Source organism: Triturus cristatus, chromosome 11 (assembly GCF_964204655.1).
Source record: "Triturus cristatus chromosome 11, aTriCri1.1, whole genome shotgun sequence".
NCBI classification, from domain to species: domain Eukaryota; kingdom Metazoa; phylum Chordata; class Amphibia; order Caudata; family Salamandridae; genus Triturus; species Triturus cristatus.
This window is the reverse complement of record NC_140594.1, coordinates 208,748,132-208,767,244: the sequence shown is the minus strand read 5'-3', so window position 1 is coordinate 208,767,244 and position 19,113 is coordinate 208,748,132. Positions and strand designations below refer to the sequence as shown.

At 43.3% G+C, this 19,113-nt stretch overlaps 1 protein-coding gene across 3 annotated transcripts in view; it reads right to left on the bottom strand.

Annotated features, from left to right (window-relative positions):
• USP30 (ubiquitin specific peptidase 30) overlaps window positions 1–19,113 on the bottom strand; it is a 302,545-nt gene that overhangs the window by 14,168 nt on the left and 269,264 nt on the right. For all 3 annotated transcript variants that reach the window (XM_085636303.1, XM_085636304.1, XM_085636305.1), the window contains one exon: window positions 12,231–12,339. In XM_085636303.1, the coding sequence (XP_085492429.1) occupies window positions 12,231–12,339 (109 nt within the window). The remainder of the gene's footprint in view (window positions 1–12,230; window positions 12,340–19,113) is intronic.

Sequence of the window (19,113 nt, the reverse complement as noted above, 5' to 3'; positions counted from 1 at the left end):
GGAGAACTGGCTCTGCTGAGAGGGTTCTAGAAGGGTGCTGGTGTCTGATTGGTTGTTACCAAATTCTTGGTTCTTTTTGCATAATGAGGTAGATAGGCTGCTAAGATACAGGCTTTGGTCCTTTTCTTTGGGCCTACTACTACTACTAGCATTTTGGCACTACTTTTTTATTTACCGGGGACTCCCGCCTCGGCGACGGGGAATGATTCAGGCATGTGAATCTATGAAAGATACCCCAATACTGGATAAAGAGCATATGGTGTAGGGAGGGAGACCTAGCAGGCCACTCGCGACAATGCTAAAGAAAGAGTAAGTGATGGAGATCGAACACTCGCAGAGCCAGCTGTGTTGGGCAGCTGACTGGATTCTAGGTGTTTTTATTGCATACTTTTTCGATTTGTACTCTGCCTCTGGGCGGCAGTCAGACCTATCCATCCAATCTTACTTGGAGGATGCTGTACTGGACTGGCTTGGGGATTCCCACCACTTGTTCCACGAGCAGCCCTACACACTCAATTGCTAATGGAAGTACAGAGGGGGCTTTCAATGGGCAAAGCTCCCGGTTCAGATGACCTACCAACTGAATTTTATAAAAGATATGCTGCGGAACTAGCCCCGCATCTTTTGCAGTGCTTGAAGAGGCACAACAGCGCCTGCCTCTGTTTGAAGCTGTTAGAAGTGTTGTTGAAACTTGAGATACCAGCCCGCAGGTGTGATTCATATCTCCCACTCTCCCTTTTGAATTGGGATGTCAAACTTTGGGCCAAATTGATTGCAGATATATTGGTGATAATAATTGCAGACCTAGTGTGGCCTGACTAGTCAGGCTTCATACCAGAGTGCTCAATGGCGCACAATTTGTGCACGCTATTCGCCATCCTACAGGACGTGGATCCAGACGTGAATGTTGCTGCTGTAACTTTAGATGCCTCTAAGACGTTTGACTTTCTGAATTGGCAGTATCTCTTTGATCTCCTCGCTCAGATGAGGTTGGCAAGGCAATTTATAGATTGGATTTGTCTGCTTTATATATGCCCGTAGCTAAAGTACGCATTAATGGCACTGTCTTTGAAACGTTCAAGGTCTCTCGTGGTACGAGGCAGGCATGCCCATGCCCCCCTAATACTTTTCGCACTAGCTATGGAACTCCCTAGCTGCCAAACTCAGACAGCATTATTCAGAATTTGCACTGAGACACACTAGTCGCCCCATACTCATCTTGCTATACACAAATGATATTACCCTGTATATCTGCAACCCGAATCGCTGTCTTGAAGCGATTATGAGGGAGGATCTCAATTTTGGGAACCTATTTAGGGTGTTTATTAACTAGAGTAAGTCACGGATATTCCCACTCCTGGATGGTGTAGTATGTTTCCCATAAGAGTTCCCCTAGGAGTGGTGTATGAGCTCCTTCAGATACCTGGGCATGGGAGATACACAGAGAGAGGGAAGTGGTTATGAGGGAAAACTATGGGGTGTAGGTCACACATAGGCTGTAGCCATGAAGGGCCAAAAACTGCCACTGCAGATACCACAGTATCCCATCATGTCCTATGGTGGTTACCTCACTACTTCTATCTGGCTCCTGGGGACAGGATCCCAGAGCACTCAACTCAACCTTTTTTTAAACATGTTCAAGCCTCTTTTAAAACACCTTTACTCAGAGTCTTTGGACTGCTATTTTCTGATAGAAAATATTTTTCTCACGTAGAAAATATGCCAACTCTTTTTGCACCTTGCAACACCAGTGTCACTAAAAAGACAAAACCAGGTCCACATGATCTGTGTATGCCTACCAAATTTCCATATTCCTGACAAATACAAGCACTGCAGGATCTTTTCCAGTCACATCCTGAAGGACGGAGGGATAATTTGACTATGTGATTAAGAAGAACATCACCGACAACAGTAGTCCTTGTCACGAAGACCTGGGAGGTCAGAGGAGCCAGGCAGGAGTCAACCATCTGTCAGTACTCCAATTTCAAACTCTGACTCTTCCAGAGGGAGATCCAAAGTGAGAACAAATCATGAGACTTCTGGTTGACATCAAGGATTTAGAAGTCAAGGCAAGGTACAATTCCAACCTGTACTTGAGCACAGGGTCGACTTTGAAGAGGCATTGGAAGTCGAGGAGAAGAAGACATTTGACATAGAGGAAGCCAAAATGTAGAAGCACATAGAATCTTCTCTTGCCACTGGAGAGAACATTGAATAGTTCAGGAAGATAATGGCTAGAAGGTTGCCTGCAACCTCTGACTCAGTACCTGCAACCCTATTTACCATCCAGACATTCAACCCCAGCGGTTATATCAGATCCTCCAACCCCCAGCACCTCAGCCATCAGTTCAGCCTCCAATGTCACCTCCTCCGCAACATCTAACCACACCTGCGGAACCATCTACATCCTGATCTCTACCTCCTGTGCCCTTGGGACTCAGCCACCTTTGAGATCATTCTTGGCACCTGCTACCATTTAGTTACAAAGATTTACAACATTCAGCTCACCTAGATATCACTAATGATTAAGAACAAGACTGAATTCTCAACATTGTTTAAGTCATTCCAAAGTGTCCAGCAATACCTCTGCATCCGGGAGTTCTTTGATATAAAAATATTTGTGAAAAGCATGCTCGCCTTCACCATGGTCTTCATCGTCATGATATAGGACCGCAAGGTAACTCAGCATCCTTTGCAGAATTGCCTCTCCTATCAATATGTACCAAGAGGTTCTCATCAGAGGGGCTAATGAGCTGAGTATTCTCTTACCAGCTGCAACTGCATTCACTTTATTTATAATCAAGACTTTTCACCAACACGTCATCTACCAGATCTCTACTTCCTTTAGTGCTAGATCGCTTGGAGCTTGCAACTGAGTTATTTTAAGCACCAAATTCCAAACTACAGAAGAATTTAAAGCTTTCTAAGCAGGATCCACTGTTTCTTCAGATTTATCCTCCACCTATCTCAGTAATAGTTTCAGCAGCAGAGAAATATGCCAATGCTCTTTCAGCTACAGTCCCAACGGACAAGTAAAGCCGGAAACTTGATTCTGTAGGAAGGAAGATTTGCAGCATAGCTGCTATAATTATGAAGACTACGAGTGCAACAGTCACTCTAGACAGATCTTGATATTTGCTCCAACAATTTGCTAGTAATTTTAATATGCAGATAAGACTTCATGAAATGATTGTATTAAATCACATCTATGCAGCTGCAGAAACATTCACCCTCGCTTCACGTGGCTACAGACATGGCCTTGCATTACGTCGATCTTCATGGATGAGGCCTACAAGCATCAAACAAGAGGCTCTACAAAGAATTTTGAAATTAACTTTCTAAAAAAAACACCTTATTTGCCACTCACATCCATACTGAAATGGACTGAATGGAAGCAGAAATGTAGACTCAGAGAGCTGTAAGCCTGGTCAAGAGAAAAGAACAAGGAATGTATTCCTACAGGCCTTAAGGTTGTACTACAACCTGCAGAGGGATAACACCCCTCAGTGTTTCAAGGTCAGAAGCATCAACATCACAGACATTTCCAACATCAGTTGCACCAGCCAAAAGGTTGCATTTCAAGGGATGCAGAGTTTTCCTACGGTCCCACTGCTTTGGGATGTAACAACGATTTAGTGGTCTTCAAGGGCTTTGCTGGCCATCTCGAAATAAGTTTTTTTCTAGCTCTTACTCTGGACATACTGTGTCTTTCGACACGCGTTCCATTGCTGGGAGTTTAGTTCTTACATGTTCAAGCTCGCGTTGGATTTATTCTCATGCTTGCACTAGACATTTGACAGTTCGCATGTGTTAGACCTGTCAGCCCTTTGGGTGGTCCCTCCTCATCATTATTTATTTTGTCCCACTTTTGCCTCAAACCCTGTTTGAATTTTTCCTTTTTGGGAACCACCAGACTTTTTCGTGTTGCTGCAGATTCAGGGAGCCATTTTACCTACCCCTGAAACTTCTGTCTGAGGGCCTGAAGCACAAAATGGTGGCCACCTGTGACATCACCAGCATCCATTGGAACCTGCTAGCACCTTCCAGAACATTCCAGAACCCTGTGACAGTTGGAGGCGGTTTAGAATGTTGGGAAGCTAAGACAGAGAGTTGGCAGTTGGAGCTGGCAGTTGGCACCTGACTGGTGAAGAGAGAGCAGCAGAAACTTGAAGGAGGAAGGAGTGAAGCAGCAGGGGTGGAAACTTGTGCCTGGAGTGGGGTCCATAAACCCACCCTTGATACTAGTCCCTACTGACTGAGCCCAGCCTGGAGCCCTGTGTGGGAAGAAGCCAGAAAAACCATCCTAAGGACCTGGACAGCAGGAACAGGCCTTAGAAACAGAGAACAGCAAGATCCTGACCTGGAAACTGGTTTCCCTGGAGTCCGACGTCGAGTAGCCTGAGACCGGGAGCCTGAGGTGGAGAAGCGGCGCCGACTGGAAAGCGGACGTCGTACCCGGAGCCGCCAGAGGTCGAGAGAGGGCGCCGTCAGAGGTCGTGAGGAATACCAGAGGTCGAGGAGGAAGTCACCCGAGGTCGAGTGAGCGGCGTAATCGGAGGAGTGAAGTCCGCCCTCCGGAGTCGTCGGAGACCGAGGTGAGGTGTACCGGAGGTCGGGAGTGAGGATCGCACTCCGGAGTCGCCGGAACCTGAGAGAATCGTGCCGGAGGTCGGGAGTGGAGGTCGCACTCCGGAGTCGCCGGAAACCTAAGGAGAGGAGCACCGGAGGTCGGGAGTGAGGATCGCACTCCGGAGCCGCCGGAAGTCGACATCGAGTCAAGGCCGGCCGACGTCATCGAATCCGAGGTCGCCATCGGACCGGAGCCGCCCGAAGTCGACATCGAGTAAAGACTGCCCGACGCCATCGAATCGGAGGTCGAGATCGAACCGAGGCCGCCGACATCGGAACCGCCTACCGGCGTCGTCAGGAACTGACATTGTGCCGAGGCCGCCGACATCGAACCGGAACCGCCTCACGGCGTCGACACGACTCCAGCGGTGTCGGAGCATCAGAAAAAGGGCAGTGAGTAGAGGGCGCCTAAGGCCCTGTGGAGACCTGAGAGACTGCTCTAAGGGGCTAGGGAGGTGCTGGAACCAACCTGACTGTGACAGGGGTGAGCTGGGACTAACCTAGAGAGGTGGTGTGGAGAGAGAGAGCCAGGTCTCTGGTATTCCCCCCTTGATCTACCTCAGTTTAGGCCTCAGCCTTGTCCAAGCCAGGGAGTAGACACCCTCAAGCCTTCCACATCCCCACAAGCTGTGCCTGGGCCAAATCAGCCCTTAGGAATTTAAAAGTGATCTGATTCTATGAGTGTCACTGTCAGCTTTTAAGTATTTATTAGGGGCACTGTATTTATTGTATTTAACCTATTTATTGTTCCACTGTATTTATTGGTGCACAGTATTTATTGATGCACAATATTTATTGGTTTACAGTATTTATTGCCTCAGAATATTTAATTGCCTGTATGTATTGCACTTATATTTATGCCTTCCTTATTTATGATCACCCCTATTTATTGAATCATTAAGCCAGTATTTATTTGTCCTGCACTATTTAAAGTTTGTATATTGTGATTGTTATTTATTTATCCAATCAGCAACCAAGAGAAAAAGAAGATAAAGAAAGATATTTTCATAATTTTTACGTGTGTAGAGTCGTTTTAGGAACGGATGCACGCATGGATATTGTCTGGGTATGTCGTATGCTTAGCACGGAGCATGATTCCTGACCACTCGAGCCAAGCTACCACAGTGTGTCCGGAAGACCACCACCACCCGTTCAAGCTCGCGTTGGATTTATTCTCATGCTTGCACTAGACATTTGACAGTTCGCATGTTTCTCCACCAGTGCTAAATGAATCTTCCTGTGTTTGTTGGTTGTCCATTTGTGCAAATTTCTTTGTCTACACCTTGAGGTTTTTTCGGTGCCTTTGGCCGGGACGTTTCTCTCTATATTTAGTTAGCAGAACCCTTTATGTTGGCTTTCCCTAAATGACTTTTTACAATCTGTCTTGATGACGGCCTTGGTCAATAAAACCATAGAGGTTGAAACAAGGACTTATTAATCTAATATGGACTGCCTCAGTTGGTTGAACGCCTATTTCTCGTACTTGAAAAGCTTCCGTTGATTGAGTGATCTTTACAGATACTGTTCTTTAAATGCAGCCTATTATGTTTGATCTCATGTCCTTTTAATATTTGTTTGAACCTGAATTTCACCAATTGTTCACTGCATTGTCACACTTTCTGCACTGTGGCATTGTGATTCATTATTATTGTGATTCATATAATAATATTTAACTAACCTTTTGTTGTATGCATCTAGCCATTCAATTATTTGTATTTATTATACCTTGGCTTAACTTACTATTTTCTTCTCGCAAGTGAACCTATTGTTTGATATCTTCAAAGGAAATGAAGGTCATCAATCAGCAGTGAATACACCTTCTGCATTGCCAAAAACGTCCCTCTCTTTTGATACTTACTTCGGAAGGGGACGTGTCTCAAATTTCAAAGAGTGGAAATCCATCACAAAAGACAAGTCTTCAAAATTACTACTGTCTCAGATTCAAAGATCCTACCCTGATGATGCTCTCAAAGTAGTCTTCATTTCAACATCAGGAGAAGCTTATGCAAGAAGTCAATATCCTCCTGAAGAAAAACATCCTGAAAAGAGTTCCCTCAGAAAGGATTGAGAATGAATTTTTGCTACTTTCTGGTGAAAAATAAAGGGACCAAAAACAAATTCAGACAGGTTCTAGATTTAAAATTTGAAAACAAGTGGATATGGAAGAAACATTCAGGATGCTAGCTATCCATCAAATTTACCCTCAGCCTTATCAGGGGGGGAAGTCCATGACCCACGGAACATCAGGATGTGTCCTTTCAAATACACATAGCAAAGAAACACCTGAGTTTCCTGAGATTTATGGTGGGAAGTGATAATTTCTAGCTCAAGGTCCTTCTATTCGGCCTCAAGTCTGCAGCAAGGACCTTCTCAAAGTGCATAAGGAAGATTGCAGCCTAATACTGAAAAAAGGTGATCTATCCATACATTCACGATTGGCTGATTAAGGATTCCACATCCGAACTAACTCATTAGCATTTTCAGTTCCGTCCTAATCCTCAATCAACTGGGACTGCATGTAAATCGAGAAAAGTCAATTTCAACACCGGTAGTCTTGTTGCATTCTTGGATTAGTTCTAGATACCGTACCTTGCTCACTGTGTCACTGGAACAAAGCTACACCCGACTGAAGAACCCCAGTCAGGGCGAAAACGGTCTTGGGTTGCTTGTGTTCTGGTTCATGGAGGACCTTTCTTGGCAGCTCGGCTGAACTGTTGCTACTGGAGCAGGCTCAAGACTGATGGGCGTATGGCAGGGTCCAAACTTAAGTAGCATACATTGAGTTAGAAAGATTGGGAACATTGCCTGAATGTCCAGACTCGTTGCAGTAGAGAAAAAGCTTTGAGCTACACTGTGTCCACGATTGTCCCAATGAATGGAAGCCACTGTGATGGAATCAGGTGGACTTCAGCTTGTTTATGGAGAATTCCAACAATGTTAGGAATATCACTGCCATCCAGAGGTGGCCCACGACTGACTGAGGCGAGCCCGCATTTAGCAGCCAACCTTTAAGGTATAGGAACTACCAACCTCACTTTTATGAACACGTGAGAGGCACTGGTGAGGCCAAAAGGTAGCAAGATCCAAGATAGGGCTGAGGCCCTCATCCTTTTCGGGGCAAGGAAGTACCAGGAATAACACCAATCATCTTCCTCATAGTCTGGCATCCTCTTTATAGCACCCTTAGAAAGCAACAGGCATACCTACTGTAGCAAGATGGACAGGTGCTCTTCTTAAATTTGTTCAGGGTGGGGAGTGGAAAATAGGTAGAACTTAACCTTTTTGAACAAATTGTAAGACTCATTTGCTGGATGTGATTGATCACCAGCCGGGAATAAATGCCGGATTCTGACTCCCTGATTGTGCACCTTTGTAGCATGGGACTGGTCGAGTTGATACCAGTTTTGGATCCAACATGTGTATCAGCACTGGATTATACACTGGCATGGATCTTGGAAATCTGAATGAGTCCAGTAACTGGTCCATAATGGACAGACCGCACTAGGGAAAGACACGCTTGTGGCAACTTGACTGGAGGACCCTGGTGTGTCAGAAATGCACTAGAACATGGCATCCTTGAAGACCCTAATTTACTGAAGGGTCATCATCAGGCCAGGGAAGAAAATAAGTTACTTACCTGTAAATGCGGTTATCCAGTATTGGTATCTGTCATAGATTCACATGCAACCCACCCTCCTCCCCGTAGAGGTAGTTCTCTTTAATTTTTGGGATTCTTACTTCCCACTTGTGCTTCGAAAATCTGAGAGAACTAGCCTCTGCTTAGAGTGTTCTAGAGGGTGCTTGAAGCTAATTGGCTAGGTTCCAACAGTTGGTCCTTTTTTGAAAAGGACATAGATAGGCTACAATTTGCTTGGCTTAAGGCCATTATAGCCTATGAAGCTTTTAAAGCACTGCTTGAATATTTTACCGTGGGACTCCCATCTCCATGACGGGGAATGATTCAGGCATGTGAATCTATGAAAGCACCCCAATACTGGATAACTCTGAGGACTGTTCCATGGCCAATGAACCTTAAAACAGTGCAACTAAATCGTGATGCCCGTGCACAGTCTTTTTGAAGTCAGAGGGGTGGGATGGGATAGAGTCCCACTTTGCTTTCTTATGCTTGTGCGGGAGCAGGACCTGCACTAAGACCACAACTTCTCATTGTGTTTGGCAACACTTCTTTGTCTTTAATTGCCTTCGGGTATATTATGGCACATTTATCACTCAACTGAGTCATGATCAGATCCCAGAAACCAGAGGAAGCCCTTGTGCAGCTCTGTGACCAAAATATGCTTCCTGCATGCATGGCATGGCTTGAATCCAATCATTTTCTGTGGGAATATCGTTCCCTAGCACACTGCATAAAAACTTTTGGGCTCATTGGAAGACCAACAAAGTTGGGAGTGGAGCTCCGGATCAGCGCTGGAAGTCATGATAAGAAAGGAACTGACATCCACATGCAAGGGTGACGCTTATATGTCACTCTACCCAGTAAGTTTCTGGGTGACATGGAGTCAAGGTGGAGCTACACTGTTAAAAAATTCTCTGTCACCAGTCTGGTGACTAGGGGATAATCGAACAGAAGAAATCTGCAGTTAAAAGTACCCACCAGAAGAAAAAGGCTCCTCTTTAGAGACCAAAAAAGTAATATCATTCTGGAATACAGAGAGTCCCAGGTGAAAAAAGACCAGCTACATATGAAGAATGAATCTGTCTCTTTAGAGCTTAAACTGGCAGCGTGGTACTAAGCAAGACTCAATGAGGCACATAATGAGAGGTTACACTAGTTTTTACAAGTGGATGCGAGGTGGCAAGGACGGGAAATGTTCAGAACACTAGTAATGGCTCTTGGGAATTTAGGGAGAGGATATTTAAAGTGCTTTTATATTTTTTATGATCCAGAAGATTGGTTCTTAGCCTAACAGTATGACTGATGTTGAGATTCTGGATTATTCTTTTTGAGGAACGAGTTATACGTTTTGAGGATGCTGTTCGAGGGACTCTTTGGGTCACAATTAAGTTGTCTTTATTCACAGTCTCCTTCCTCAGCCCTGACCACAGTTTAACCCTCCTGTGTAGGGCATATGGATTCAAAGCTAGTTTAAAAGGACACATCCTAGGCACTGAGATAACTATTACAATCGGTCTACAACAGAGATGCAGGTCCAATGTTTGCATGTATGTAGTACTTTGTGTGGTGTGAACAATTAGTTGGGCCTTGGTACATTTACACTGGATGCCGGGTCTTCATCCCAGCCAACTGGAGTCATAATTTTCACCCATCTATCTCAGTTAACTGTACATTCATCACCATCTTTAGTGTTCTGAAGTAATCATAAGGTTATAAGCTTCCTCACCATCTTTAGTGTTCTGAAGTAATCTTAAGGTTATAAGCAGTGCTCTATAAAACGTATTAAATATATAAGTAATTAGATGTTGCCTGAATGATCTAAAGCAAGACAGCACTTGCAGGGACTGAATGCTCTCCTGTGAGCGGTATCTACGAACTTGTGTCCACCCAAGCAAACCTCTTTTTTATGTTTTGAAAGGACTCTCACGCACTTTTATTTTTTTTAGTGGCATGCTTCATCATCATTCCTCACACAGATATACCTAGGTATCCCGATGGGCTGAAACTTGAGAAATTCAATAGACCTCTTGATGGCATTCTTTAGGTATCTGTATATCTAAATTTGCCTAGGGGTGAACAAGAAATATATTTAATTTATTTAATTGTTATTGCAACCGATATTGTACTTTCACATCTAATGTCTACATGTTTCAGCCTGACTAACCTATAACTGGTTGAATGCTTTTGTTCAGGTTTAATTTCTTAAAGATTACAACATATGATCCTATTTGGGAATATTATTTTTTTATGTTTGTGCACTCTATTCAGTGTCACAACACTCACACTCCTACATTTGTTATTGCATGCCACCCAAACTCCATACCAACCCTCCGGAGGTACTTCTTCCCTTTTTTTTTAACTGGTTGAGGAAAGCCAACCAACAAGTTATGTTATATTTAGGCTGAAACATATAGACCTTAGATGTGGGAGTACATAATCTCCTCCAAAAACATTACTTTTGTTTTTAATCTTCCCAGGGGGTAATTAATAAAATTACATATTTTCCTTAGTCACCCCTATGCAATTTAAATATATAGAGCCTTTCACAATACCATCAAGAGCTCCCTTGAAATTCTCATGGTTGAGCCCACCCAGATACCTAGTTGTATCTGGATGGGGACTCGGTGATGAAGCATGACACTAAGAAAAACAATAGAGGCTGAGAGTCCTTTTAAAAAAAAACATGAGGGTTGCCCGAACACACACAAGTTTGTAGATACTGCTCGAGAGAGTGAGTTCACTTCTTCTCAACTCATTCATATGTAAAATATTGGAAGCTGAGTGAATTTACTTTAAACAATTGTGCCTCCCTCCCCTTGGCATGATAGAACACTTGCAGAGAAACTGGTGCAGAGAAACTGGAGAGATTTAGTTTCAGTGTTAGTGAGTTGCTCAACTATGACTGGGCAATGGAAAGCAACAGGACCTTCTGTGGCGTCTTGACCATATCTCACGATCAAGGCCATCGTACCTTGAACCTTCTACCCCTTTATTACACAAACAGAGACTTTTGCCAATATGAAGACTTTAGATCTTTGAATATACAATTACAGAAAGAATAAGGGAAAACTTTGATTCGCGTTGGATTTTGTAAGCACTATTTGTGAGCCTTGAAGAAGTCCCATTGGGACAAAAAGACCGCGTCGGCTATGAACTGTATGCTGTACTTTTAAATCAGAATAACTTGAAAAACAAAATAAAGAAAATTTCATCATCCAGTTACTGAAGTTTACCGTGAATCTTTGGGGATATATCACATATCTGTTTGTCTATTGACTTTGACATATATTTTTGTCTATAACATGTGAATTTGAATTGTGTGCTGAGCTATCCTTGTTTTCTATATTTTTTGGGTGACACCAAATATTAGGGACGTATGAAGGTCACGTTCCTGGCTCTTTGCACCATATTTCTGTTTATCTGTACCATTGTATTAATTTGATTGGTGCAGGTTTCTAGTGCCCTGATCTTCTCTTTGCTGTCCTTCTTAGAAATGCACTGAACATGCCACAAGGGAATTAAGAAAGTTCTATGTTTGCAGAAGGAGAAGATGGTTTAGTGTGTGGAAGGTAATGTTTTCTAATTTATATATATTGACAGAAGTAACCATGCATATTAAACATTAAAACCCTACAATGAGAAGCATTTGAACTGAATATAAAAGAGGATCAGGATCAAAAACGCTATTTTAGGCAAGTCTGCATGTCTCTGTGATTTTAAACATGAATTTACCTTGTAATTTTTTTCTGAATAGTAAGTACTTTGTTTGTTACTGTTTTCATATATTTATCTTGTTGTCAGAGACAATACAGTTTTATGTTGGACAGATACAATGTATTTATCTCCTATCACTATCAGAGTAAAAAGTGATTAAAACGCAGAGCATCACAAGCTTATTACAGCTTGATAAAAATAAGCAGGTTAGGTAAGTTACATATGTGTTAAATAAAAATGTCTGCATTACCTATAATCAGGAATTACTTCCAGCTGTGAGGGAGTCAATGGTGAAGGGAACAATGATGGGGAACAGGCTCCATTCATGAATGTCTTGGAGGTACTGGGCTGAGACAATCCTGAAATGAAAAAGAATTTACAAATACAAATTGTCTGACTATTTTAAAGAGAATTTAAGATTTTGTAGCAAAAGAAAAACACTAGCCTGTTTTTGCCAAAGAAAACCCACACCATTATGTTTAAAATGTATCAAAAGCAAAAACCTTACATTTGCAAAAGATTTAACACTCAGGCAAATAAGACCACAAAAAGGTCCTTTAATGTATTTCCATATATCTGCTTTCAACAGGAATGGAAAGGGAAATGCAAACTAACCTGATATTCAGTATAAAAAGAATGCTGGCAGATTTGGTTTTGATAAATTCAAATAAAGATGGTTGGTAGGTAGAAGGTTAGAATTTGAGAACAGGGGCTTAAAAATACAGGCGAAGAGTGGTCATATTCACTGAGCGAGTGTAATAAGCATTTGCAATGCAATAGGTATCGCATTATTGTGAGTTTGAGCTAACGGCATTATAAATGACAATGCCTTTTATTTATGTTTTGGTTTTTAAAACATAAATAAAAGGCATTGTCGTTTACAATGCTAATAGCTTAAACTGTCATAACTAAGAGACCGAAGTCAGGCAAGCACTGAAACCCCGGAGCTGGCCTGGCTGCTGCTGCTGCTGCTCTGCCGCTGCCTCTGCGCCCAGGCACCGTCCCTGCCTCGCTGCTCCTTGTTCTTGCCTGCTCTGCCGCTGTTAATACCCGCTGCTGCCCGCAGTAATCGGCGGCATTGATCCCAGCAACAGCAAAAACATCACATGGTTATTTTATTATGTTGATGGGAGCGATGCCACTGACACTTTGGTTTGGGTGATAAAATGGACGGGAGAAAGGCATGCGGCTGCTATGATTTTAGGTAAAAAATAAAAAGTTTGTCGAGCTGCGCACAATAAAATGTGATGTTTCCGGAATAAAATAAAAGAACACTTGTATTGGGACTAGACTTTTTTGGCTTTCTACCTTGGAACAGATTTTCCAAATCACACAAACGCGTGTGCACAGGATTTGACTGCTTTGCATTTTGGACCTGTTGGTCCTCATTGGAGGGTTTTAGTTTTTTTTCCCTCACCTCTTGCACCGTTTATTTCTGCACTAATTGACAAATAACACACTGCAGGTGCCGTAATTCCCTGTGCTAATCAATACCCCCCTTCTGGTTACATAGATGGATTATGTTACTTACCCATCTGTTCTTGCCATGTAGTGCTGTAGATTCACATGCTTTGCCTAAGTCCGCCATCTAGTGTTGGACTCGAATAATTACAAGTTGTTATTCTTCGAATAATTCTTTTTGAGTCACAAGTCTATGCAACTCCTCCCTTCGGTAACAATGCGCGAGGGCATTGACTCCACCTTTAGATTATTTTGTAGCTAACGGGTGAGAATAGAGTTGGAAATTGTGTAGAATACGTGATGACCATGCAAGCAATGTAAATACATGTAAACTACCAACCACACAGGTATCCAGGGAGGATGCAAATGAATCTACAGCACGATATGCCAAGAACAGATGCATACTGGATAAGTAACAATCTGTTCAAGGCATGTGTGGCTGTGGATACACATGCTTTGCACAGACTATAAGCAGTCACTCTCCCAAAGCAGTGGATAGCCTGCGGGGGTTAGAGTTGTTTGAAATAGAGTATGTAGTACAGCTTGTCCAACATTAGACTGTTGTCATGCAGTTACATCAACACAATAATGTTTAGTAAAAGTATGTGGTGTATACCAAGTTGCTGCCTTATACATATTTCAGCAATTGGAAGGTTCCCTAAAAATGCCACAGAAGCATCAACTTTTCTAGTGCAGTGGGCTTTAGGGGTAACTAGCAGCTGTTGTTTAGCTTTAGCATAACACATCTGGATGCATTTATCTATACATCTAGCCAGTGCTTTAAATGGGCCGGTACTCACTGGTACTGAGTACCGGCACTTCTTAGATTTGTCACTCTTGAGTACCGGCACTTCTCCACTGCCCAGGAGAGTACCGGTACTCATGAGAGGTAGGCTCACTGGCTGAGAGTGCTAATGAGCAGGAGTGGAACTGTCTGGCAGCCAAGGAGCCGCTTCTGTAGCCCCGATCTGAGCCCCTGCTGGGCTATTCAGCTGGGCTCATTTGAATAATGTGCGGTGCTCACCGTCAGTCACCCTGTGCTTGACAGAGCAGGGACGAAATTCATTTTACCTGCTAGTGTGCGCGTGTGATTTTAAAAGCACAGCACTTTAGGTAGTGAAAAGTCAGTGCAGGATAATACTTTAATCATAGAAATGTTATCAGTGGCAAGGGCGGCGGATTCTCACACTTCCCGTACTTTCTCTCGATCAGAGGGTTAATGCCAAGACAATGCGATTGAAGAGGCCCCTGGAGCGCTAATCTAACTGCTTTCTGCACTGGCACCTACCTTCCTAACGCCAAAAGCCTCAATGACCCTGTCTGTACATAGGCTTTCTTGATGAGACACTGCAGCAGGGCTCGCTGTCTGACTCTGAAGAAGAGACAGGCTAGAGAGCCCAGCGGTGCCAGCCAGCAGCTTCTCGGTGGATCGTTCGGACAGCTGTAAAGAGATTCAGCCAAGTCAGATATTAATTTAATAATTTCCAGCTGCTGACATTTAAAATGTTTGTTACGGAAATGATTAGGGGGCTCCAGCCCTGCAGAGAGCCTTGCAAATGGGCAAACTAGAGTGGTCTGTCAGTGCTGAAAATGCGCTATGTTCTGGCTAAACCAGCAGTTTTGCTGATTTATTAGTAGCGCTAAGTGTTTAACATCCTTGCTCGACAGTGCACTACGAAGCAGCACCCTTTATTTTCTCAGCACAGTTCGACTTGCCAAGTCAGAGATAAGTCATGTGATTATTGTTCCCGCTGTAGAGAGGTCAGAATTTTCTCTACTGGCAGTTTTCACTCTCATCATTAAGTAGGGTAGAGGGTTAATATGCCTCCTTCAAAAAAGCATATTGTATTGTACTGTATTGTATGTGGATAGCTCAGTGAGTTGCTGTTTTTGTCACAGAGATTCCTTTGTTACGTGTGGTTTGGCCGCACCTGAAGCTGAGGTTGGGGTGGAGGGTGCTGATTTAAAAAAAAATAATAATAATAGCAGCTTCAAAAGCACCTGCTACAGAGTTTGACTTCCTTGTTTCTCAAATAAGTGTGATTTCTGATATTTGTCTATTTCCATTGACATCATTCCATGATTTTGGTAGCAAGAAAGTGCCACTCTAAGGTGGCGATTACGATCCGGTAAAAAAATTCCCCGTACGACTCGAATCCGGTCTTTTTACCGTACGAATCGTACAAGTGCCGTACAAACAGCCAATTACGATTCGCATGGGAAAAAGTCCATACGAATAGCATTGGGAATTATTCCCCACACGTCCTCGGGTCGGAAAATGTGTCCGACACGTCCTCGGACGATTTACCGTACAAGTGTGAAAAGTGAAGTCCGACCGCGGAATTACGATCCATCCCGTGCGTCCGATGTTACAACCGTATGGAAAAAACACCGTCCGCACCGAACTCCCATAGCAACCATGGAGACATGTGCCCACATACGTGCCCACACTCCCCCCAGACCTCCTATGTACGAGTCGAATCCCCCCCTCCCGGCCCCCGTACGTTCGAGTCGACCCCCCCCAGCCCCCGTACGTTCGAGTCGTACCCCCCCGTGTATGTACACCCGTGTACGTGTCGAACCCCCCGTGTATGTACACCCGTGTACGTGTCGAACCCCCTGTGTATGTACACCCGTGTACGTTCGAGTCGTACCCCCACCCGTGTATGTACGGTGCGTACCCCCAGCGCGTAGCTGTACATACACGGGTAGGGGTACGACTCGAACGTACACGGGTGTACATACACGGGGGGGTTCGACACGTACACAGGTGTACATACACGGGGGGGTACGACTCGAACGTACGGGGGCTGGGGGGGGGGGGGGTACGGCGCGTACCGGGCCACCTACTCTGGTCGTTTCGCGCCGTACTTCGCTTTTCCGGCACTTTTTGGGTGCCGTGAAAATATTGCCGTCCGGAATGCTGTCGGTTTGAATCGTACTTCCTGGGTCGTGAAACGCTGCCTGACAGCGTCCCGACGTCACGTCGCAGCATTCCCGGATCACAGTCGTATGTATATTTTCGTCGGTCAGTGTTTTTTACGATTCGTACGGAAATGGTGTTTCCGTGCGATTCGTAATTCCATGTTTGTAAAGTTTTACTACCGGGTACGAGTCGGACGGAGAAAACGCTCCAACCGATGGTTCGTACCCGGTTTTTACCGGATCGTAATCGGCACCTAAGTGTTACACATCTACTTGTTGCCTGACTCTCGTAAATCCACTGAATTTATGAAAATGTCACACATTAGCAATCAGAAACATTAGCAGCTAAACTCAAATGAGTGTCATTACTGATATTTATATGATTCCCTCGTCTTCATTGCTTAATTTTTCTCGCAGGAAAGTGTCACTCATAGTCGTTGAAATGTCACTCATAATTACAATGAAAACATGAAAATGTCACACATAGCAATCTGAAACCTGGGCAGCTCTGGGGTCCATTCAGGCCCTCTGCTGTCAACCACATTCACAATATCCTCTGCATTTGCGCAAACACAGGAATCATGGCAGTCCCCTGGCAGTGGCAATTAAAAAAGCCATGGTGAAGAGTATAACATGGATTTTAACATATCAGAGTCTTTTGTGTGTCTGCTTATGTTTGTGTGTTTGCCTGCATTTGTATGCCTGTTTTTTGTAAGATAAAAGCAAGAGAGAGAATCAAGACACTCTCAGGATGTATTTTAAAGAAAATGGGTGGCACTTTGTGTGTACATGTCTGCGGCGACAAAGGTTCATGAATAACGTAGTAGAGAGGACTGCTGGGTGAGTTAGTGGATGGATGAGTGAGAAAGGGTGGATGTACAGATGGATGGATGAGTGACTGGATGGATGAGTGAATGGATGTATGGGTGAAAGAGGGTGGACGATTGGATAAAAGGGCGGATGATGGGTGGATAAGTGAAAGATTGGATGGATGAATGAGAGGGAGGATGGATGAGTGAAAAGAGGGATTGAGTGAAAGGGTGGATGGAATGAAAGGGTGGATGGTATAAAGGAGTGATAGGGTTGATGGATAGATGAGCAAAAGGATTGATGGATGAGTGAAAGGGTGGATAAAGAGATGGATGAGTGAAAGGATGAATGGATAGGTTCATGGATGGATGGATAGGTTTGGATATGAAGGGTGGACAGACGGAATGGTGAAAATCTGAATGATGGATGAAAAACTGAATAGACGACAGAATGTAAAGGGTAAATGATGGACATCAGCAGGTAAATGGTAGGATGAAAGGATGAATGGATTGATCAATGGAAGAGATATCTTCTGGGGAGGGTCATGATGATTTGCTTGGTGCCATAAGAGCTTTGGTTTGAAGTGCGGGTATTTTCAGTTTCTTCCTACTCACGTGATCAAAAATATATAGTATTGTGCCAAACAACATCAATTAACAGTATGGCATTAAGAAGGTGCAACTATTGCAAAAAAAGGAAATGTGAACATATTATCGCATTTTTCTTTAACTTTGTGTAATGAGTTAACCTGCTTTGTTTATATAAACACATTTATCATGTGTTTTGGTGTGTGCTGCAACTATTATGGAAGTTAAGTATCATTATGTCTTGCCCTTAGCCCGCCCACTCACTACACCGTTCGCTCATTTTAATGAGTACCTGCACTTATTTTTTCCCATTTAAAGCACTGCATCTAGCAATTCAATGTTTTTGAAATTGGTCTTCGAGTGTGTGGAGGTGAGAAAGCAACAAATAGTTGCTTTGTCTTTCTGAAACTTTTAGTTCTGTCAATATAATACAGTAAAGCTCTTTTAACATCCAAAGTATGAAGAGCTCTTTCTGCCAGAGTCTGGGTTTGGAAAGAACACAGGCAATTCATCATCATCAAATACTTATTCGGGCTTTCCTCCCATAAAAGTACACAAACAAATACAAAACAAAAATAAATATTTTAAAACATGAGGATAAAACACATTGTTCTTATGACATTTCATAAAACAACCAATTACCAATATCAATGCTCTAAAAAAATAAATATCCAAACATTCCTTTAAAATTACTCAATACGAATATCTTTAGCAATTATAAAAAGAGAAAATTAATCAGCTAGTTACAAATATTGTGTTTCCAACCCAGGAATCGAGGAACTGGAAGGGGGATCAATAGGATGAAGAAGAAGCAACCTTGTTTTTTAGGTCTCGCCTAGGCAGTGCATGCGCTGTCTCGACGAGAGATGCTGTCTACACTATGTGATGTTGGTAACCGCCTCTTTTTTCCTCGGACTTTTGATTCATTTGTTGGTGTATCACTTTAACCGCCCGAGTTCCGTTCGAGTTGTGGTTGGTGCAAGCAGTCTTAAAGTCACTCCTTTTGGAGATTGTTTACGCCTACAGCTATTGGCCCCTTTACTCGTATTACTTCGTGGTCTGAAGAGATGCGGTAGCATTGTTGGACTTTTTTTAAGGCTTTGTTTTGTCTCCGATGGCAGAGCATTTTCCGTATCATGTGTTTTCTAAAGTGCTAGGCTTTCTTTCGTCTCTGATGGCAAAGCATTTCTCGTGTTTTTAGTAAAAATGTTATCATGTGTTTTCAAAAGCGCTAAGCTTTTTTTCGTTTCTGACAATCATTTCTGGTGTTTTTGGTAGACACGTTATAATGTGTTTTCAAAAGCACTAGGCTTTCTTTCGTTTCCGATGGCAATGCATTTTTTCGTGATT